The sequence below is a fragment of the Platalea leucorodia genome, assembly GCF_965183815.1.
Source record: "Platalea leucorodia genome assembly, chromosome: 3".
Lineage (NCBI taxonomy): Eukaryota > Metazoa > Chordata > Aves > Pelecaniformes > Threskiornithidae > Platalea > Platalea leucorodia.
The window spans coordinates 98725029-98748446 of record NC_138825.1 but is presented as its reverse complement, the minus strand read 5'-3'; the positions used below and the strand labels follow the sequence as shown (position 1 = coordinate 98748446).

The window sequence follows — 23418 nt, the reverse complement described above, 5'->3', positions numbered from 1 at the left end:
AAGATTTAGGGTTTTATTTCTCATTATCCTACTCTTGATTTTATTGGCAATAAATTAAATTAATTTACCTGAGTTGAGTCTGTTTTGCCTGTGATGGTAATTGCTTAGTGATCTCCTTGTACTTATCTCGACCCACAAGGCTTTCATTGTATTTTTTTTTCTTCCCCTGTCCAGCTGAGGAAGGGGAGTGATAGAGCGGCTTCGCAGACACGTGGTGACCAGCCAAGGTCAACCAACCACAAGACGGTATTTCAATAGTTAGTATTGATGCTATTTAAAAATAAAAATCTCTCTACCCCCTCTCACAATTTCACGTTATATACCTAAGGATCACGTAAGGATCATTTTTACGGTTACCACACCACTGCCCTAGGAGTTAATATTGACTTACTTGTCCAATCCCTGGACTCTTTTTAGAGTAACAGAAGCATTCTTAAAAACTTATAAATCTTGCTTGTGTTCCTGGTTCTAGCTGTATGAGTTTGCATATGTTTGTACTAAAACACATTTTTGAGTGAACACGAGCTACTAAGCAATCTAGATTACTCTGCATAACTATGTCGACATCGTTGTTACTTGCTATTCATCACTTGCATCAGTCACACTTGGTTTTTTCAGTGATCTTTGATTACACTCCTCTGATAAAACTGTTCAAAAACATGAACATTTAGTGTTAGAGCTTTGCAGTTACTTTTATGCCAATCTTGTAACCTTATCAAAGCATTAAGTCAGCTTTCTTTACAACAGCTATTTTCCCTAGACTACATTAATTTGCATTAATTATATTCTTATCCTTTAATTCTTTTTTGTTTTAATCAGCTTAGTCATGTATGAGTTTTCTATTAGATGACAGTCTAACCCGGTCATAGTCAACGCGCTTCACCTTTTTAAACATTGGCATGACAGGGGCATAAATACAGCCTTCAGAAATTTCACCACAAAAAGCCAGAATTAATATCAGCAAATCAAAAGATCTAATGAGCAAACCCTTAAGTGTGGAAGTTAATTCCATACAGATAGACTAGTAATGAACATGACATCAATATCTATATAAAATCCCCCTGATTCCATTCAAATTTAAAATAGGACTAGTCCACATAAACACAGTGAAACTACATCCAACTGACACTTAAACAAATTCAGATTCTGGTACTTCTTTCCAGTATATAATTGTTTGGGGGTTTTTTGCCCTTGTGTTATGACCCAGAAGACCCACATAAATGTCAGCGACAACTGACTTCTGTCTAGAGGGACTAAGGAAGTCAAGTGTCTGCAAACGAAAAGCACATTAAGAATCAGTATTTTTATTTAGTCTTTGAGTAATATTTATATTAGTTGATACATAAAGACACATATTTCAAACATAAGGGTAATATTTTATAGTTTAACTTTCACAAATCCCATAGAAGCAGCATTCTCAAACCGGAACACGTTATTAGCAAGAAATTAATACAAACCACTTCAAAGCGATGCATGGACACTGTGTGACTGCATGTTGAAGACTACTTCCTGTTCTGGTCCCTCTGGTTAAAAAATAATATAATGGATTTTTTGTAAGTACAGGAAGGTTGACAAAGATGATCAGAAGTAAAAAATTGCTTCCTACTTATATTAGGATTCTCCTTCTTGACAAAAATGGCTAACAAAGCATATAAAGTACATACACTTTTATATAAAGAAAGTGAATAGGGAATTTTTTTCACTATTGCACTTAAGAGAATAAGGCAACATCAAATTATCAGAGATTACAAAACAGCACGTTCTATAAAAAAGAAAGTAATCATAAGGTATAACAGCATTTTGATTTTTGAAACTTCGGTATTATTTAAATTGACTGTTTTAATGCACAACTTCCTATTAAAACTTTCAAAAAATATTGATAATCACCAACTAGGTAAGTGCTGGACATTCAGGCTATGCCCAAATTTTATTTTTGACTCACACTGCTTCAAAAATATATTCAAACTTTGTCCTATTATAGTCTCCTATCATAAAAGTTGTATTAATCTTCCTAATACCACAATGGTGATGATCACATCTTTGCTTCTCAAACTGATAATATCAGTTTCTTCTGAATTTGCCCCACAGATTACTCTTTAAAAGCATTTTTTTTCTGATCTTTAAAGTTCTTCAGGAGGCTTGTCTCTTTCTGTTATTTCCTGACTCCTCAACCCACTTTGTTTCATAAGTTCACTAGTTGGCACCTTGTAACTATCCACTTGTCTATTTCTCCTATAAATATCTTCGACTCTGTCCATGTTGTATGAAATAGTAGACTACTTTATTGTAATCTACTTCTAACGCTCCAAGCATCTCTTGTCATCTCAAGGCGTAAACCACAGGGACTGCATCTTAAGTGCCAACTAGTATGACATAATTAGCCACAACTAGGGGGTCCAGATAGGGACTATCATAATAAAAAGTAATATTAAATAGGTAAAATGACACAGGCATTCTTTCTTCAAAAACAAAACTCATGTGATTTTAGACTAAAAGCTTTCTGAGCTAAATCCTTTTTTCCTAGGGAATATAATTTCAAAGAAACTGCCAGTGACTCTTATTTCCAGCGTAAACTACTGGGCTACAGTACTGAAAGGATACTGCAGCAGAAAGTAATTTGATCTTAAAATCCTGATCAGTTTAATGTGCAATCAAACAGTAAACAAAAGCTTGCATTGTTGGAGAAAAGAAAAACCAGCATGGATTAAAGCAGGTAAAGAGCTGTTTAATCTGTCTCAGAACTCTATCCAGAGCAAATTCCTCAAGCTTTATTGACGAGAGAAGCTGTGTTGACTTTTTTCTCTTTTTTCCCTAAAACCTTCCTAACATTGTAAGCACCAACAAATACACAATATTCCAAGCAGCCATTAACCTTGGGATCATCTTCTTATTTTATAGGATTCTGAGCACATTTTCAAGAAGTTTTACATGGAGAAGTAGAAACAGCTGCAAGTTCACCAGATGTGTGCCCTGAGTCAGTCAGTAAACACAAAATGCAAATGTAAATAAATACAGCCCAGATGTACTTATAGCCCAGAAAAGCTGTGTATATTACCCTAGCAGAGACATGTCTCCTGGTCAGAAATTAGCTTATACCCACCTGAAGCCAGGTGGAGGGAAAGGTAATACAGACATGTTCTGAATTAAGACATCTCTCATGTGTTGGTTTCCACAAAAACCTCCTCTGTACAAACCATGGTTTCTGCAGGTTATAGAAAAACAGAAAATTTGGGCAAAAACAAGAACAGCTATTGCTTTGTACAAGTCAATACAAACTGCTGAGATTCAGAATTGAGCTGTTTATTTTTTAGATCAAAAACAACTTCTGCAGACTCTTGTAATTTCTGTAGTAAATCACATAACATGCAGAAGAAAGGCTTAACTAGTAAAATATAACCAGAACAGTATCAGACTAACTGAAGCTAAAAATAGCCTGGTATTTCATAAAGCTAGCGCTGACCCACATGAAGGTGTTTTCCAGGTTGACGGTGTCCAGCTGGGGACGGACTCCCACGCCTGTACCGGTTACGCACAGCGGCGATACCATAGGTGTTTCCCACCGCCAGATCTCACCCGCGAGATGCCTGCCCTTCCGCAACACCTGTGCCTCGGAGACCGTGCTTCCCAGGAGCGAGAGCGCACAAGGCTGAGAGTCCATATTGTTTCCCACACCACTTGTGGCCTACTGGGCTGTTCTCCCATCTGTAAAACCAGAAATCATGATTTTATCTCGACTTAAAAGCACAGAATAATCTGCGGACGAAACGCGCCGAGAGCTTCCTCTTAGCATTAAACTCGCAGAAGAGGTTTTGCAGCCCGAAAGCGAAGCGGCTGAAGGATTAAACCGCGGGCAGAGCCGCGGCTATTCCACCGCCGCTCCACCCGGCCCTCCGCTTCCGACGCCGGAGGGCCGCAATACGCCACCGCGCCTCCGGCTGCCCTCACGGGGATCGGCTCTCCGCCTCGCCTCACCCCACCGCCCCGCACCATCTCCCCCTCCCGCAGCCGCCCGCGCTGCCCTTGCCACCCTCCCCTCAGCCCCGCCGGGCGCCCTGCCCTCGACCATCCCCCCCGGGGAGAGGCCGGCCGCAGCCGGCGGGCCGCAGCGGCAGCGGGGCGCCAGCCGGCCACCCTGCACCGGGGGCGCGGGGAAGAATCTAGAACTCGCCGCCCCGGGGGAGCCGGAGGCCGCGCCAGGCGCTTCCCGGCGAAGCCGCCGGCAACGGCCAGCGGGGGGTGGGGCTCCCGCGCAGGGCGGCCCCGGCCCGGCCCCCGGAGGCGATCCCCGCGCCCGCCCGCGCGTCCCGCTCTGCCCCCGCCGCGCCGCGCCCCTCCCCGGCCCCGCCGCCGCCCGCTTCATTCACGAACCGGTTCCCGCCGGCTGCCTCCGCCTCTCGGCTCCCTCCCGCCCCCGCCCAGCCTGCCGGCGCCACGCCCCCCCGCCGGCCTGGCTCCCGCCCCGGACGCGCTGGCGGCCCCTCTAATTGGGCGGGCGCCACGCTCGTCGCTGACGTGCGTGAGCGAGGGGCGGGGCCCGGGGCGCTTGTGCGGGAGGCGGCGCCGAGTGTCCCTCCTGGTGCAGCCGCGTCCGCTCCGCGCCAGCCCGCAGAGCCGCCCGCTGCCGCAGCTGTATGGTCCATCCCCGCTCCGCCGCCGAACCCCCTCCGGCAGCTCCGCGGCCTCCAGCGCCTCCGCGTCCTCCTGGTTCTGCTCCTCCTGCCCCCGGCGGTGGCGCCCGCACCCCGGCTGTATGATCAGGCTACAGTCTTCAATGAGTAACCATACTCCTGTGAGTGTCGCCCGCCCGCCCGCCCGCGCCCCCCTCCGCGGCCCGCCTCCCCCGGCCCCTCGCCCTGCCGGCCGTGCGCCCCGCCGGCTGCCCGCCTCTGCCTGGCTCCCGCGCCTCTTCTCGCCTCCCCCCCCCCCCGCCCCCCCCCCGTCTCCTCCATGTTGTCTCTTTGTTCTGTCGCCCGGGCCAAGCCGGCTCCGGGCGGCTTCTCGCAGCGCCGGGCTGCGGCTCCTCCCGGGCGGCCCGCAGGGGAGCCGAGCCAGCGTGGCTGCGGCGCGGCTCGGCCTTCCTCCCGCCCCCGGCGCCCCTCTCCTCCCGCTCCCGCCTGCCGGCGCCCCTCTCCCCTCCTTTGCCGGGAGAGGAGGAGGGGGCGACCTCTCCGCGGCTCCCGAGCGGCCCGGCCCGGGCACAAAGCCGCTTTGTGAGCCTGGCTGCCGCCGGCCCCGCCCGCCGGCCCGGCCTCTCGCCGCCGGTGTCTGTCTGGCGGCGTCTGTCGGGGCGGGCGGCCACCGGGAAGGGCAGCGCCCCAGCAGCCGCGGCTCCCGCGCCCCTGGGCCGTGTCAGGCCGGCGGCGCGGAGGCGGCGGGGGCCGGGAGCCCCCTGCCGGGGGGAGGCCGGGGCCGGGCGGCGGCTCCGGGGGACAAGATGGCTCCGCGTCGGGAGCCTGATCGAAGCGTGATGCGAACCCGTGACCGCCGCAGCTGGGGCGACGGCACGGCCCGCGGGGCGGCGTCGCGGCCGGGGCAGCGTCCCCTCGCCGGGGAGAGACAGGCGGGCCGGGAGCCCGGCGCCCCGCGGCTGACGCGGCGCTGGTGGCGGCCGCCGGAGCCCGGGGCTTTCGGGACAAGCCGGGGCTTGCCCGTGGGCGCCCGCCAGCCGGCTGGCGTGGCTAGCTGGCGTGGAGGGCTGGCGGGGCCGGCGCTCGCCCCCCGCCGCGGCCGCACGTGTGCGGCGGCCACCGGGGCGAGAGCGAAGGCGGCCGAGCGGCTTCTTTGTCTGCGGCGTGGGCGGGCGGGGAGTCAGAGCCGGCCGCGAGCGAGGACGTGAATCCTTTCCAAAATGAGCTTTGTGCAGCAGAGGTGGGGTACGCCCGAACTCACGTATGCAGCCGGCCTTCTTCAGCCCGGGCTTTTAGATGGCTCCTTAGAGAGGGGGAAAGTCATTTAGGTACACGTTGAAGTGGATGTTTCTGCAACAGTCTGTTGTTGACCCTCAGAAGCTCACGAATGCAGTCAAATACTGTAATTTTGACCGAACCTGCTTTTAAGACCTTGCCATCTGGCTTTTCAGGGAAGGCATTTCTTTCTGGAGGTGCATCACAGTTCAGCATCAGAAGTTTTCACTCTCCTTATATGCTTGCGTCCTTTCCCCCCCCATCCCTAGTCATCTCAGTGTCTGTGCTGCCTGACGACTGCGACTGCAGAGCACAGTGTGTATTTAAGCACAAACAGTGCAAGGCTTGCTGGTGGTAGTACGCCCTCCAAAAGCAGAGAAGCAAGAAAGACAAAGCATTACCAAAATCAAGTAACTATCATGTGGTAATAGTAGAAACAGAATTAGTGTTGTTTACGTGCAGGTCTTGGTTGCTGTCCGGTAGCCAGCTACATGCATTGCAAATATTATGAGCTGACAAAAGTCTGTGTGGCACAAGGGTCCTGAGATTCTGGTGTTTCTTATTGCTGCTGGAGACGACTTTCCAATATGTCTACCTGCATCTGTGGAGTCTTTCCAAAGCGGTGACTCAGAAGTATGAACCCTGTCTCCTTTTAATCTCATAAAACTGTCAAATCAAAAAACCTGAAGATGGCACTTAAATGTCAGCTCTTAGTATTCCATTGATGGAACAGCAAAGGGTTTTGAAATTGTCTTACAGGAACAGAATCGTTTCACGGGGGAATATGTGGAAGAAGCAATACAGAAATTGCACAGCCATGGGAGGAAATGTGAGAGAAAGAAAACTGAGTGACAGACGTGGCAGGAGCCAAGGGAGAAGGATGTCATTGTCTTAATGAAACTAAATGTGTCAGTAAGGCAGTAAATAAATGGAATTTAGCCTTATCTAATAAATTCTGTCTTGTGAAACCTTCCTGTTCTGACAGAATACGTGCCACGTAAGAGTGCTGGATCTATCCCAGTGTGTAGGCTGACTGTAAGTGATCAGTTCTCTTAAACATTAACTAGAACGCCCAGATCAGGGTATTTCTGAATTCTAAACTAGTAGCAGATTGTCACCTTATATTTAAAAAAAACTAAGCCTCTATCAGATGAATACAAAAGGTACCTCTGTGTTAAAAGTAAGTCCATAACTCCTTACAGCTTTCTTTACAGATGCAACTCATACCTTTATTAGACTTGATAAAATACAGCAATAACTGTCTTCACGTGTATATGCTAAATTTCTCATGTTATTGCTTAAAACATAATAGAATAATTTTTAAGAAGGACGACAGGATTTATGTTGTTTGCTATTGAAGTGACAGTGTTAAGTCATTTTGAGACTCCTTGCTTTCAGAAACTCAAAAAGAGAATGTATTAGACAAGGAGGTGAAATGGTTTCTGTGATGTCTTATTTTCCCCAATATCTGTTAAGGCTTTTTTGCATGTTCGTTTTTTCATGATCCGAGCAGAAGAGCTAGGAAGACAGTCATATGGCCTCAATTTCATCATCTGGAAGTTGCATTGACTTGTTATACAGGAAGTTTTGAGATAATGTTTTTTTTCCCCCTAAACTGCATACTTGAACCACAAGAAACAGCCTTCCTTCACAGAGCATGTTGTAACAAATTCATGATAAACCTTTGGAATCTCCTGTCCATGATGCATGAGTGTATTTTCTTAGGCCATGGGTTGCTTTCTCTGGTCCAAAATGGGTAGTGTTATCACCATGGATATCGTAATACAGCCATTCCTGTGTCCAGTAGATAGGAGGTGCATCTTGTCAATAATACCTAATGAAGGTATGCCTCTACCTTGTGTAATTGCTCCACACAGTTTGTACCCCTTAACCTCCCACTCCTCCTTGTCTGCCTTAGCGGTTGCTACTTAGGCCTTGAGTAGTAGGAGAAAGTCAGGGGTATTTGTCCCTCTGTCCTTCAGTAACTTTTTGTCAGGTAGCAAGTTAGAACAATGAACTTACTTGCAGGTGTTCTTAATTGTAATGAAATGTAGCTTATTTTAGTTTTCTAGTTTTGAGTCTGTGGTTTCAGTAGGTGAGCATGTGGCAGGTCTTGATTTCAGAGAACGTGATCCCACATAGTTGATTCTGGGTGTAAATGTTTCTGGTCTGTGAGCAGGTGGGTTGAGCAACTGTGAACAGTCTTGCACATCTTCTGAAGGTACAGCGAAGTGTCATTAACTGTGTAAACAAGCACTTTTGTTTGCATGCTTCTCAAGATGCTACTGAGTTGCAAAGAAGAATGTCAACAGCATGGGATAGCCTTACACCTCTCTGCTTTCCACATATCGGTAACAATCTAATAGATTACTTTCATAAGCAGTTTTTGCCAGACACAAGTGATTGTTTCAAACCCAGAATTAACGTACACGTGAATCTGCTTGTCAGTGAAGACAGATACTTTAGCTTCCTGTCCCGAAGAAGGGCATGAATTAAAACTTTATTTTCAGGGTGCCTTCCTCTTGCTTGCATAAACTGTTCTCTAACTTCTCCTAGCATAAATGATAGTAGATGGTGCAGTTGTAACTAATGTAACTTTATCCCATATTAGACAGGATACCTTCTCTCAATAGGTGGTCCTGGCATATTAACCTTAGTTTTGTTTTCCAAGCTTATTTTGATAGATCTAACAGTCTAAATGTTATTTGGCTTTCTGTTACTAATAGAAACTGCTGCTTCTGTTTTCAAAACCCTTCAGTGTTAATTTTCCCCAAGGAAAACTCACATTGAAATAGAAAAGAATATACTGGAGTACCCAACTTGATGGTACAAACGTTGAGTTGGTGTCATTCTGTTAAAGAAACTTCTACATACAATACTATGCATTTGAGTTTCACTTATGCAGCCTTACGCTTCTGTACACTATCTTGACTTTTTTGATAGCTTACCTACCAAGTAGTTAACTGTCTCAGACAATACAGTAATTTTAAAGCTGTATTTCCAAGCCTCTTGAAAGTTGCTCGTATCATTTGAGTTCCCAATAAGCCCAAGGTGGTCTTAATTACTACTACACTATTTATAGATGATTTCTTATCTTTCAGGTCTTTTTGCTGAAGATGGGTGAAGCCTTGTACTCTGGCTTAATGCCGTAACACAAACAGCATGCCGATACAGTACTTGTCTGTAATTTCCATTTGGTTCCAGGAACAGAACTAAACTAGGCTGGCAAAGCTGTTTTAGGATAGTACAGCGTGATTGATGCTGCCTCAAGGAGTTGGTCTGCATGTGGAGCTTTCTGGGTAGCAATGGTGAGGAGTGATGGCATTCACATCAAAGGAAAATGTGAGCTTTGCTGCTCTATAAAGTGGCAGTGGCAGTTGCCAAGGCAAACAGTGAGGCTCAAATACATGCTTGGTTAAGTCCTTAGTTGTGTGAATTAGTAAGGTGCTGATGTGTCTAATTGCGAACTGTTAAGTCAGTATTAACGAAGTGAATTCATTTGTAGGGGTTAATTACACATAGAACTTAAACTTAACATTGCGTAATGTACTTGCTTCTACTTTGTATAAGAATTTGAACTGTGCACCCAATTTCTAGATGTGATTAACGATCTACATTTAAAAAGTAGGATTTATTACTTAACTAATGCATTGCTGCCTGCCCTCCTCCTTACCCCTGTGATGAGTTTGTCTGGTATTGTCTTGAGTACTCTTAGTTTCATACTGAAGGCAGCCTGCATACCAGGCTGGATGAATCCTGATTACTTCCTACCTGCCCTGGTATGGGGTCGTGTTAACTGTTTCCAATTACACTACTTTCTTTCTCCCCCCTGGACTGAAAGGTCGTCTTTACCCTAGTGACCCCGTTCTGTCTCCTCAAGCTCACTTGCAGGCTTTTCTGTTTCTGACAGCCTCTGCTCCCTCATCCTCTACCAGGGAAAAGGACCGGCTATGATTCCTCTTAGCAGTCTTAAGAAGAGATAAACATGAGATCTGCCAGTGCATGCGAAAAGCAGTGCAAGACCTTGTGCAGCTGTATCATCTTAAAGCTGTCCTGTCCCTTTTTGCTGTTCTGCTTCTTAAACTAATTGAGAGTGACTTTAAATAAGCTATCTTCAGTTCTTTTTTTCAGTTGCTATTTTAGGTGTTCCCTAGGTCTGGTTCTAGGAGTCTTTTTAATGTGCATCTACCTTTTTCTGTTAGGGCATGGCTGGTGTCAGGTGATGATTCTTGCAGTTCTTCCGAGTCTGAGTTTTCCTGGTTCCTGTTACTCTGTTGGCCTCTGCCTTCAGAGGATTCTTCTTACTCCTTTTTCATGACTATTACATTTAGAGTTCTCACTGTCCCTGAATTTATAAACTGAAATAGTATTTTTGCAAGTAACTGGCAAGCTTAATCCTACAGCCTTTACAGAAATGGTGATGGTAGTATCTCTAGAGTAGCAGCAAAGTGCATGTGAAACTGTCCTATTAGTTTCTTTCTGCTGACTTCTTTCTTGTCTTGGTTAGCAGGCTTTTTTTTTTTTTTTTTTTTTTTTTTTTTTTGCAAGCCATGCCTGTGATTAAGGTGCATCCTTAAAACTTATTACCAATAAGCTATCTGAAAACATGAAAAGGATGCCTGGAGGTGTTTGATCTGCTTTTTCTAAAGGTCCTTTGTAACATTGTGTGATGCAGCTCTACTCATCTGCTACAGTCCAAAGTCTTAATGATTTTTATCTTCTTTGCTACTCCTACTCTGTTACTGAACTTCCCCTTCTCTGGACTTTTGAATGGAGCAAGGCCATGTCTACAACATAAAACATGGTTGCAATTCTTTAAATTGTAGTTCATTTTAAGAACTCCTCTACTGCTAAGATACCTCTTAGAAAACTCAACAATTATTAGACTATTGATCTGTTGTGACTTCTGCTTAATACTAATCGTTCTTAGATAGGCTCGCTGTATTCTTATGGTGTATGGTTTAGTGCCTGCAGTGGAGTCTTGGTCTGACTCCAAATCCTAGATGGCATGACTTATTTGCATGTAGCTTTTTCTTCCTGCCCTTTGGTAAAAGTCTATTAAGACATTGGCTATTATCAGGACTTACTGTACAATTGTCTTTAGGACCTGATGTTTTGAATTTGCTTTCTCATGGTTGGGAAGCTTTTCAGCACAAGCTGGTTCTTTCATGGTCCTTTGACTGGAAAGGCTTGAGTGTAGAGCACTGAAATACTGTCTCTTCTCCTTATTTTCTCATGTACGCTTGCCCTGATTATATATGTGGATGGATGCATGGAGCTGGTTTGTAGTTGAAAAAAATTTGAACATTGTTACAATGAAGTTACATCTTCTGTTTGCTAGGAACTAGAAATCACATTTTTAAGAAAGTAAGTCTGTGATAGCAGTTCTGTAACACTGCATGCTCAGCTAATCCATTTCCAAAGTGTCTTGGGCAATATTTTGTTTGGGCATAGAAATACATGGATTCCTTCCAATGTTTGGAGTCCACTGGCCAACATAAGTCATTTTTTCTGCTAAATAGTTGCAGGATCAGTGACGTTTCTCTCTAGTACCTAAGTATATTTAGTGGGCATTTGGTTCAGCTTGTATCTGGCTTTTGGGAAACAAAACTTCTCTTTCCTTCCTTTTTGTTCCCTAGGCAGGTATTGTCAGCAGCACTGGAACTGTGGCTGGGCACAAAACTACTCTGCTGTAAGGTTCCCCAGTGCATAAAAGCATATATCCTTGGTTTGTTTGCATAGCAACATCTGCAAATGAATACACAACTCAGAGCAGTTCATCAGCTATCTACTTCCTAGTTGTGCAACTTGCAGTAGTTTTATATGTAAATTTAACCATAGCAGAATAGCACACCACTGGGCAGGAATAACCTGTTCAATAAACTTGCCTGCGTGTGTTTTTAGCTAGACTATTACTACTGTCTTGGTATGTTAATAACGTCGTGGTGTAGAAAGGCAGTTAAAGGCAGATAAAGGCTGCTGTGTGTCTTCAGCCTTTAGTATATGAAACGTTCCTTAGTTAGAAATCTGTGTGCCTTGAAAGTCTCAAACATGTTCAACAGCTCGCATTGTTTTGCTAGACCACAAAGACTTTTGCATTTGGTTTCAAGGCTTCCTATTTGAGACAGGTGTATTTAGATGCATTTTTTTTCCTACTAGCTGTTCTGTGTGTGAATTAATGATGCTTACATGCAAAGTAAGTCTTTAGCCTTTAAGACAAGTGATTCTGCATCTCTGTAGGGACTGGTAGTTTTGTTTAAACACTAGAAATTCTTATGCTCAGCTTGAATATTGAAGGAATCTCATCCCTGCCTTCATGGGACTACTTAAGGTTAGTGTAACTTAAGTAGGTGTTGTGATGTCTCTCAATTCAGAATATGGAAAATACAGTTGTATGGGTATCCTGGAAAAGCTATGCTTTATAAATACTGGGGTTCTTAAAACTTGGTCTCTTGTTGCTATGTTTAGCACATTTGAATTGATATTTTAATATATTTCAGTTTTTGGTGTTGAAACAACCCTATATGGAAACTTTGTATTAAGTAAATATATGTATTTTTCAAGTAATCCTTGCTAAGAAAGGTAATAGGATTCTTATGCAAACATAATTCTTGGATTAAAAAATTAACCTTGTGAAACTGCTTAGTTGCTCTGCTTTTATTTTTTCATTTTATAATGCTTGGTGTCTTCAAAATAATCTTGCTTCACCTGTGCTCATTATGCCTTTCCCCCCCCCCCCCTTCTCTTTACAGCAGTTCTGTGGTGTTCTTGGTCACACATTTATGGAGTTTCTGAAGGGCAGTGGAGACTACTGCCAGGCACAGCACGACCTCTATGCAGACAAGTGAACTGTAGAAATTCATTACTACTCCACCAAGAAGCCCCCCTAAGAGTGGTTGACCAGGATAAGAAGTATTGAATTGAAATTGGCAGAGCATTTAACAACAGAATTCGGACCTGGATGGGGTAAACCTCAGTGCACTGCCTTTCTTTTGCCTCAGTATTACTGGATTGAAGAATTGCTGCTTCTTGTTAGGAGGTTCATTTCATTTCCCATTGTTCCCAACTTCATACTTCCAAGCACTGAGATTTTCACGTGGAGTATAGTGAAGTAGACTTCAGTTTCTCTAAATCACTTCTGTATTAGAATTTTTTTTAACCCTTTCATAATCTTGTTGCATGTTTAACTAAATCAATATGGCCCGAATGAACCGCCCAGCTCCTGTGGAAATCACCTACAAGAATATGAGATTCCTAATCACACACAATCCAACCAATGCAACTTTAAACAAATTCATAGAGGTAAGGTCAGGACGGAATTCTTACTGATGTATTTTTTAATGCCTGAACAGCATGCTATATTAACAATTTATTTCTTTACTAGTTGATAACAGTTGTGGAAGCCATATGAAGAGGTGCTGAGACTGTATGTTGACTTTTTTCAAATACTTATGCCAGGCTTCAGAGATCTACAGACAAATCTATTCAGATATACTTTCAGATACTTCACAAAAACATACTTCTGAAAGTGAAGCAAAGAAGTAATTATACTGTCTGTACATTGTTTAGGTCTGAAAACAGGAACTATCTGGCAGAGTTATGTGTAGAACAATACAAAGATCTGCTAGTGGTAGGAACTCACATTTAGATTCATCTAAAGAAGTGTGATGTTCCCTTGCACCTATTGCATACTGATTAAAAAGAGAATAATTCACTATACATTGTGAATCAGAACCTTAAGAACAAATAACAGGATCGCAATATGCTTTCCCTGCCTATCTCTCTTCAGTATTAGCAGATCGTCGTTCTAGTGTAGCTTAAAAGAATGCTCCGAGTGTCATAGTGTCTACTTGAGTGAAATGTATGGTGGTAGGCTTGCTCTGCATCCAGAGCTGCTGAAGCTACTTCAGCTGTTTTGGTACATGCTGAAATTATTTACTGACTAAAGCCAGGTGGCTTGATGTATATTGCAAGTATCTGAATTTGTCATCTAAACCTTGCATCTAGCATGTTGGAGCTGTAAAGTGCACAGTTAAAAGCGTGTTGCACGTATGCTAACAATGGGTTCCTCCAAAGTTACCTCCTGGTAAAGTCTGAGTTTGTAATGCAGTCCCTCATTAGCAAGATTTTAGGTGTGTTATACTTCTATTTTGCATTCAGTGTGGGATAATTTACAAGCAATACAGTGAGATAAGGTTTGCTTGCCTTTATACTCTCACACCTAGATGAAGTATGCTTAGGCTATGCTTCAGTCATTACCATGACAGTTACAGTGTGAATGATGGGTTGTTGCAGGGACAATGAAGAGTGAGTGCTTTCTTCTTTTTTTTTTTTTTTTTTTAAATAAATGGAGGTTAAAAACAAAATGGAGAGTTAAATTTTGTTATCCTGTAGTTATGACAACTCAGGAACTGGAATAAGTTATTGTCCTATGCTCATAATTCTTATCAGTAAGAGGTGTTACAAACCTGTTTTAAGAAGAGGGAGAGAAGGAGAGGATCCAAAACTCATTCAGGATGCTTTTAGTGAAGTATGTAGCTTTGCAAACCAGGAAAATTTCCTGTTCCTTAAAAGGGAATGATCTTTTGGAGATGGACTACTTATTTCATCACTGTTTATCTGGATTTTATTTTAAAAGAAAAAAAGTCTTATTCAGCATAACAAAACTTAATCTTCAGAAATGTTTGCAGAAGAGCTCAAAGGTATCTGGCACATACCACACACAAGTTTTCAGTTATTTCAGCTTTCTGTGTTCTTCACAGGGTGGCAAGCACTTGTGCGAGTTTACTTACTGAAAATTTTGGAACGAGTTAATAAGCTAACATATTGAGAAAATGTGAAGTGAAGTCAGTTTGATCCTAAAGCAGGTGTTGTGTTGGTTTTTTTCCCCATTTCCTAGGAACTTAAGAAATATGGCGTTACCACAGTGGTAAGAGTATGTGAAGCTACTTACGACACTGCTCCAGTGGAAAAAGAAGGCATTCAGGTTCTGGTAAGTAGTGTAGAAGCAGAGTTTAAAACCAACCCACCCTCTCCCACCCCCCCAAAAAAAATTTCTTTTGACACCACCTTATTAACTCTACAACTGTATTCCAGCAGCTGATGGAGGCAAAAGCTTTAGAGACATCCTCTCTTGTCAGGAGAAAAATCCAGTTTTGAGCAAAATGATTTGCTCAATAAAAATGGATTCAAAGGAATATATTCCTAATACTGCTATAGTTATGCTATTAGAAAACCATAAGCTTGAGTGGTTCGCTTAGCTGTCAGCTTTTTTGTCCATTGTGTCCCCTACGGGGTTTTTTGTATGCACACAACATACAAGCATAGAGAGTTCTATCTTTATGTTTTTATTTATGTATGTCATGCTATATTCTAGGATTGGCCCTTTGATGATGGTGCTCCACCATCCAACCAGATTGTTGATGATTGGCTAAACCTCCTTAAAGTTAAATTTCGTGAAGAACCTGGTTGTTGTATTGCTGTACACTGTGTTGCTGGTCTTGGAAGGTGGGTAAAGTTTTAAAGATCTGTTGAATTGCCATCCCTGGGCAAAGATTTAGTACAAAAGTTTATTTGAGGCAAATGTAAAATAGTCACATACCCAGTATTGGAATAACTTCACACTTAAAAGTAGTTCAGATAACAGGAAACTGTTGTATGTATATATTAGACATAAATGCCTTTTAGTCAACAGATTATGTTATTATCACAGCACTCTCACAAAAACTACTGAATGAAGTAAATGAATATATTCTTGTACCAAGCATATTGATGAGTGTCCCATTGATACTTTTTGTCTTGCGAAGTCGTCTTTTTTTTTTTTTTCTGTGTTTAGTTTTTAGTGACTCACCTTCATCCCTATTTCAGCAGTATTGCCAGCCTCCTTGTACCAAGGGTATTGTAACCACTAGCCACAAACAAGTGGGGTTCTCTGGCACATCAAGACCAACTTCATCTCTGCTGGGGGATGAAAAGTGTTCTCCAAAGTCCCAAAGCTCTGTTTCTGTCTCATTTCTAACACTGAGCCTCAAAATTTTTGTGGATAATGCTAAATATACTCCTCTTAGCCCTGTTCCCTCTGTCTGCTGCCACTATCTTAAATACAATTCCGACAGTTGTGAGAACATAGTGGTTTTGCTGCTATTGTTCTAGACTACCTGGGAACTAGATCTGTTCAAAAAGCAGTTGCCATATTCTAGCCATGTGTTCCAGCATTTCCAATATAAAATGGAGGTTTCTGGTCTTGCTGTCCATAAGGCTGGCTTATCCACCATTTGCATTATGGCTTCACATGTAACAAAGTTGACTGTAGTGGTGAATGCTACCAAAACAAGTCCTCTTCAGCTGCTTACAATGGTATCTGTTTCTTTCCTCAAAATTGGGCAGTTAACTAGTTGAAAAGAACATCCTAGCTTTTTATCATGTAAGGTTTTTTAAAATCCCTGAACATATAAAACCACTTAAGCTTGCTACTAGATGCACAAGTCTGTGTGGCATGGGGTTTTGTCTTTTTTTTTTTTTAGCCATAAATTGCTAATGTATTTCAGATTGATTTGTGTTAAGCTTTCCTAACTGAAAACTGTATTCTGTCGGATGAAGAATACTGTGGCAAACAAGGAAATCCTAGGGGGTGGGCAGCAGCCTGTGGATTGCATCTGTTGCTAAAACTCGTGACACTAGTTATAGGACTTGTCAGTTCTTACTGGACCTGACTCCTCTTCTGATTTCTGCTTTGGGCTCCTGACTGCTTCTAGTGATGCATGTTTGTGGGAATAGAAACCCATATGCAACTCTTCCCCAGAATCAATTGGCTTTGAAACAAATGGGTAAAGATTACTTGCATTTTATTCCTGTTGTCCTCTCCTATACCTAAAGTCAGATGAACAGAGCTAAGGTTGACAAGTATTCATTTAAACCCCTCTCTTAATGAGGTTGAGTAGCTTGAAAATAGATGGTAGAATGGCTCAGTTAATGTAGAAATGCCTTCTGCTTGTCTTTTTTGCTTCCCCAGGGAAGAAACATCAGATAGACACAGAAGGATAGAAAAGAGAACTGGGGAAAGTAAACTTTCTTCTAAGTATATGCACTGGCAAATGCTAAACTGAATATATATATGTATTTTTTTTAACCACCAGAGCTCCGGTCTTAGTGGCTCTTGCACTGATAGAATGTGGAATGAAGTATGAAGATGCAGTGCAGTTCATAAGACAGTAAGTATGAAGCTAACATCTAGCTGTTTCCAAGATGTAACACATTAGTATATCCTTAGGCACTAAAGGAAATTCTGAATGCTGTTCTTGTCTTTTACTCTTTTTTTTTTTTGTAAGATATTTAGTACATATGAACTTTCTAACACACATACTGCATACAGTCAGTGTTGTAGGACTTGGCCTGTGGGATGGGTATCTTCTGTTTCTGTGGAGACCAGAATTGGTAATTATTTGAGCAAGTTTAAAAAACAAAACAATCCCAAAAAAAACCCTAACTTTCAGTTAGATCTACAGGGTTGTCTTTATTTTTTCTACACGAGAGGCAGAATACCTTTGAAATTTAAGTTCTGTTTAGTAGCTAGAGCTAACACTGATTCATGTCTGTGGATCCTTTCTTCTGTATTAGATCAAAGTGTGCTAAACAGTTCCTCCTAGTCTTTCCTGGTAGTCCACTGAAGAAAAATATTTCCTTGGATTTTTTTGTAAAAGTATGTAAGTTGGATGAGAACAATTTTAGTCTCAATGCCTTAACTTTGCAGGTTTCAACTATATTTAAAAGAAGCTGCAGCTCATATAAACAATACCAAAATAATTATTGCGTAATTGTCAAGCCTTTAAAGAATTAAATTCAGCTGGTACATCTTAACAGGCTTGTGTATATAAAGTGAGGAATAAGAAGCCAGGTACATATTCCAAACACTCAACAAAAATGTACCCCTCTTTCACACACTTCTGGTTTGAGAAAACCAAGAAAGCTCAATTTCTGTTCAACTTCTTATGGGGGATTTGTAATGTTTATGTACTTTCTTAATATTGTACTATTCTTCATAATTATTTTAAGAGACTGAATAACTTCAGCTTTCTTAAGAAGACTATCACATCTGCTCTATAGCTTTCTTTTGAAGTTTCTTCTAAAGATCTTAATGTAAGATCTTTGACTTCTGTATATCAGAGGCTAAAACACTGTCTAAAATGATATGTACTCCTTTGAGCATGTGGTCCAATGAGGTATTTGTGAAAGGAAGCTACCACCCTCTTTCCTGGCACTGAACTTTTAATTACCTTTATTTTGGTTACAGTCTTGACTTAATGGTGTTTGTTTTAAGGGACCTAAAAATATTTTTCTCTGGTTGGTGATATTATTTCACTGGGCAGCAGATTAATGTTCTGTTTAAAATATTTTTTTTCCTCCATCTAGGAAGCGGCGTGGAGCTTTTAACAGCAAGCAACTTCTGTACTTGGAGAAATACCGCCCCAAGATGCGTCTGCGTTTTAAAGACTCCAATGGTCACCGAAATAATTGTTGTATTCAGTAAAGCTCAACAGCCTATAGTACTTCTTTGGGATTAAAGGATGGAAACTAGAATTAAGCAGACTGCATGCCAAAGACATGAGTCTGACACTTTTTAGTAGTAAAGGAAGCTTCCTTAGGAGTATTTAATAGGCTAAAGGCTTAGTAGAAATGCAACTTGTATGTTTAGATAAATATCCATCTGTTTGGAGACTCAGTAAATGTTTTTGCTCTACTCTGTTTCTGAGCTGTCTCCTTGTTCATTAATTACCAGTTCAGATATCCTTTAATCATGCTGTTGAGTCTTACCCACCTAGTTTCAACTACTAAAAATTGGGGTACTAAAATAAATCAATCTGTAGAGAGATTAGGTGCCAAAATACCCAGCATATCAGCTACATGTTTTTCCTTATAAATGAGCATAGTTCTGATGAAGTGAGAACTACCAGCTTATCTAGACCTTAATATCTTTTTTTCTACAGTCATTTCAATGTTGAAGAATATGGCCTCTAAGATAGTCTTGCCTGCTCACTGTACGTTTTGTCTCCCACAATCGCACTAGAATTATCAGGATTTGCACAGTCTGTCTTTTTAATACTATGAATTACAGCAACTTTTTACCCCAGCATCTCTACTTTCTGTTATCCAAACCTCTGCATTTTACAAATCATTACTCTCTGGTTACTCATGTAGAAAATCTTTTAAATTGTACAGAAGCACACAAGTCTTTAATGTCTCCAGACAAAAAGCCTTACAGTAAAATTAATGTTGGCACTTCATGTGCAACTTAACAGAGGGCCTGAAAAGGTTGGGAGGGGCTATTTAATATTTCTAGTAAAATGTTGCCTTTGTCTTGTGCAGGAAGTATAGAATATGCCCTTTACTTCAGTAAATATTTTTTTAAAATGTAGAAATGCTTTGTTATTGTAGCTAAAAATTCTTAATCAGAAAATTTCTGAAAAATCTTGTAGTTTCTTTTACTGTACCTATCGAAAGTTGTTTACCAACTATTGCTTTGTTGAAAGTGTGATTTCTTTTTTTTTTTTGTTTTTCCTCCTTGAGTTTCTGCTATGACTTGGGCAGACCTCTGTAATATTTTGTATGCCTTTCAAGCTGCGTAACTTAATATTTGGATACTTGATAATTTGTTTTATTATGTAATTGATAAAATGGTGATGTGTATTAATGTTAGTTCAACCATATATTTATACTGTCTTGGGAATGTGTGGTTATAGTTCTGTGGGAGAAATAATTTTGCCAGTGTTCACCAGCTTGTAAAATCTAGTGCGAGAGCTTAAACATCTAAATAAATACTGAAATGCACTTACGAAGTTTGCTGAAATGCTCATGATTTTCACTTATTTTTGTGTAGTTTGTCAGCAATCTTGAGGTGCCTAAATTCAGAATCTATCCAGGCATCTGTTTTCTTTTTTTTAAATCTGGGCCTGAATGTCCCCTTTGCTGTAATGCTTGCTGTTTGTTTTACTCATAAATAAATGTGGACAAAATTAATAGCAGAAAGTACAGTATTTCTTTATGTAGCTTACTTTTGACTTCCCTTCCCCAGTACTAAAATAGGTGACTTAGTGTTCTTGAAACTGTCTTTGCAGTAAATGCAGGAGAGCATATGTATCTGTAAAGCTTGGAGAATGCTTGTATCAGTACCATTAGACTTAAATTACAAAATAGTATAATACAATGCTCCATTGTCAAGACTGAAGCTATGTCCGAACAGATGATATCACAGAAATTCATGTGAGCTAAGACCTGTGCAAATTCAAGTTTCCAGAGAGTGGTGACCAAACTGCCTGATGAGAAATGGAAGATGCTCTTAGTAGCCAGCTGAAATGCAGTTCTTACTGGTGATCATAAGCTCAGGCCCTGTCTCCACAGTGTTTATGTGGGTAGGGAAGGATGTGTTTAGGTTAAGAGCTCTAACGTGTTAGTGACGGGAGCTTGGTCCTTTGAACTCTTTAAACTTGAGACTGGGCTTGACTTTAGTTGGTTTCAGTAAACTGAGATTTCTAAAGAGGAAAAGCTTTTGCATAACGAGTGTGTATCTGTTTAAAGCAAAGATCAAGTCAACTTCTGAACTGTTTCCACGTTTAGACATAAATCCCTAAGCAACAGAAAACGTGTCTTCCTCTTCTAACAACTCTGGTAGGTTTTAGGGACTAAAATGTTGACCATACTCAAAATGTGAAGATAAGATAGCAGATAGAAGTACATAAAGCAAGTTAAATAAAGTTCTATGTAATTTATATGGATTTACAAACAAAAAGGAAGAAAAGCTTAAATGGAATTACTGTATCTTCACTTAAGGCTAAAGCCTCTCATGGGAGACAGGTGTTACTGTTACATTTAATTTCAGATGCTTAAATGACTATGTAACTGCTTTGTCCTTTCTTCAAGAGTTATGTTGTGGCAGTACTTAATTACATGATAATATTCTTGTCTACTAGACTTATGTGCTGCAGACCTAATGGCTTGGGTGAGCATGGTTTGTAAACGGTGGTAGTGTTTGTAGGATTCCTTAGCATGTAGGAGTTGTTAAATATTTATGGCAAATAGAGGGAGAGTGATCTTGCAATTATTGCAGGAGAAAACTGATGGGTTCTTTATATTGTTCTGTCCTAAATAATGCTGAGGAAAGATAGTCAAACAAGATACTCTGTAACTGGACATCCAAAATCAGGTATAATCTGATTTTTTTTTTGCATCTGATTCTCAGAAGTGCTGAGCAGTCAGTTTCAACTGAGGTCTATAAAAACTGTACTTTTATTAAATTATGTAGTACTGCATGTTTATGAACAGTCCTGAAGCATTTCAGACTGACTTCTCAAAACTAGTTAATACTTCTGATTGTTAATATCCCTGGTCATCAGTTTTCCATGCATAAAAATCCATTCATTCCAGTGCTTACATAAGGAGGGCAGTTGTGGAGATAAGCAGTAATTTCGGAAGTAATCAGACCCATCTGTATTACTGCAGGAGAAACAGTAGAAAAACGTGTAATTTTGTATTGAGTACAAATGCTAGGTTAGGCTTAAGATCTTCTTTGGCCATAAGAAAAGCAGTAAAGCACTGCTCATTCATGTGACCATTGTTCATCCTTGCAGATGAGATGGGGGAAAAATCTTGTGTAATCAGGTATTTGTACTTGAGAGGGCCAGACTAAGGTTTCATAGATGACCTTACCTGTATCATTTTTTAAGCTTCTGAGTGGTTCACTGTGCAGCATTAATAACACTGGGTTTTCAATTTTTTTTCAAATATGTGCAATATAATTTAAATAGGTACTGAGAAGTAGTATTCAAAACAATATTTAGACTTGTTGGGATTTATGTATCATTAAACAAGTATTTTCTGTAAGTACGGGGAGGCTGTCAAACTAGAACTCATAGTAATCTATTCAGAACAACATTATCTTTTTGTACATTTTTATGTAATCCCTACTGAGGTTATCACCACTGTAATAAAAAGAATAGTTATAATTCACAAGTTGAGTTCAAATCTTAAAATCAGTCTGAAATTTGGTGGGTTTTTTTAATAGCTGTGAGGAATTCATCTAAACAAATACAGACTTTTACATGTGAGTAGAGGCTTCCCTTGCACTCAGTGAAAGGGAGTTTGCACTTCGCAGGCAACTAATATGCGAAGAGATACGTAAAGCAGGTTAGATGAAGAGCTCTCTATAGGTGAGAGCATAGTCTGTAAAGGGAGCACGGAACAGGAAATTCACTTTGCAATGTTGATATCTACAGATAGATTAAATAAATCTCACCTAACTTGTCTAAGTGCAATAGTTGAAAGTATCAGGTAAAGTATTGGGTATTTCTCTCAACATACCCTGCTTGTAATGTGTAATAAACATTGACAATTACAATCTGATTCGATTTTTATTGAGATGGATTTATGCTACAGGTAACCACAGCAAGCCTTATTAGGCATTATTTTCCTGTTGATGATCACCTGCATGAATGCTGTTAATTTCGATAGATATTGTTCTAATGTGTTCTGTCCTCAATGCATTGATAATTAATTATCTCAATAACAACACAAGTTACTTATCGGTGGAAAACATCTTTGTGAGGTAATAGTGGTTAAATAGTGGTCTGACAAGAAACGATAAGGACAGTGCCAGAAGATCAAGTTGCCTGCTTCAGTTTCCAAGAGAGTCTATCTCTGCCTCTCTACATCCTCCCGCTAGGTAGCTGAGACAGCAGTAAAATTCCCTCCTCAGCCTCATCTTAAGGGCAAAGAAACATGGATCTCTCAGTATGCCATATGCTCCAAGTCTCTAATCATCTTGGTGACCCTCCACCGGGGTTCACTCCAGTTTGTCAATATTTTTCTTGTACTGTGCAGCTTAAAACTGGACAGAGTACTGCAGATGTGGTCTATAATAACTTCCCTGGACCTGCTGCCTGCTCTCTTTCTGATGCAATCTTTCTATTCAATTTGTCTACCAGGTCCTTTCTGCAAAGCTGCTTTCTTGCCAGTTGACCCCCCAGCCTGTACCAGTGAGTGGGCTATTACATCCCAGACGCAGGACTTGACAACATAAATGACATCTGTTGCTTTCCCTTCATCCACTGAAGCAATCATGTCATCATATGCTATCAGATTGGTCAGACATAGCTTGACCTGGGTAAATCCAAGTTGGCTTGTACAAAATCCCTTCTTTTTCACGTGGTTAGAAATGGCTTCCAGGAGGATTTGCTCCATAACCTTCCTGGGAAAGGAAGTGAGGCTGATGGGTGTGTGTTTCCCTGGATTCTCTTTCTTGCCTTTCTTGAAGGTGTCCATGAAGTCTTCCTTCCTCCAGTCATCAGAAAGCTCCCCAATCACCATGACCTTTCAAAGATGAGAACAGGCTCACAACAACTTCAGCCAGCCTCAACAGTACCCTTGCATGCATCCCACCTGGTCCAGTTGCCTTAATAGCTCCTAAACTCCATCTTTCTCTACTGTGCCTCAGTGTTGAGTAAGAAGACAAAGGCTACAAAGTTTA

The 23418-nt window shown here is 41.5% G+C and overlaps 2 protein-coding genes across 2 annotated transcripts; both read left to right on the top strand.

The window, feature by feature from the left end:
• Positions 1 to 4532: 4532 nt before the first annotated feature.
• On the top strand, positions 4533 to 12789 carry LOC309588070 (uncharacterized protein). Its single transcript, XM_082306865.1, has 2 exons — positions 4533 to 4789; positions 12656 to 12789. Exons 1-2 carry the CDS (start codon positions 4751 to 4753, stop codon positions 12749 to 12751), a joined length of 135 nt encoding a protein of 44 aa, XP_082162991.1. The 5' UTR covers positions 4533 to 4750; the 3' UTR covers positions 12752 to 12789.
• A 279-nt stretch (positions 12790 to 13068) lies between these two features.
• Positions 13069 to 19880, top strand: PTP4A1 (protein tyrosine phosphatase 4A1). Its single transcript, XM_082306863.1, has 5 exons — positions 13069 to 13205; positions 14803 to 14895; positions 15280 to 15410; positions 17039 to 17113; positions 18312 to 19880. The coding sequence occupies exons 1-5, from the start codon at positions 13101 to 13103 to the stop codon at positions 18427 to 18429; spliced, it is 522 nt and encodes a 173-aa protein (XP_082162989.1). The 5' UTR covers positions 13069 to 13100; the 3' UTR covers positions 18430 to 19880.
• The last annotated feature ends 3538 nt before the right edge of the window (positions 19881 to 23418 follow it).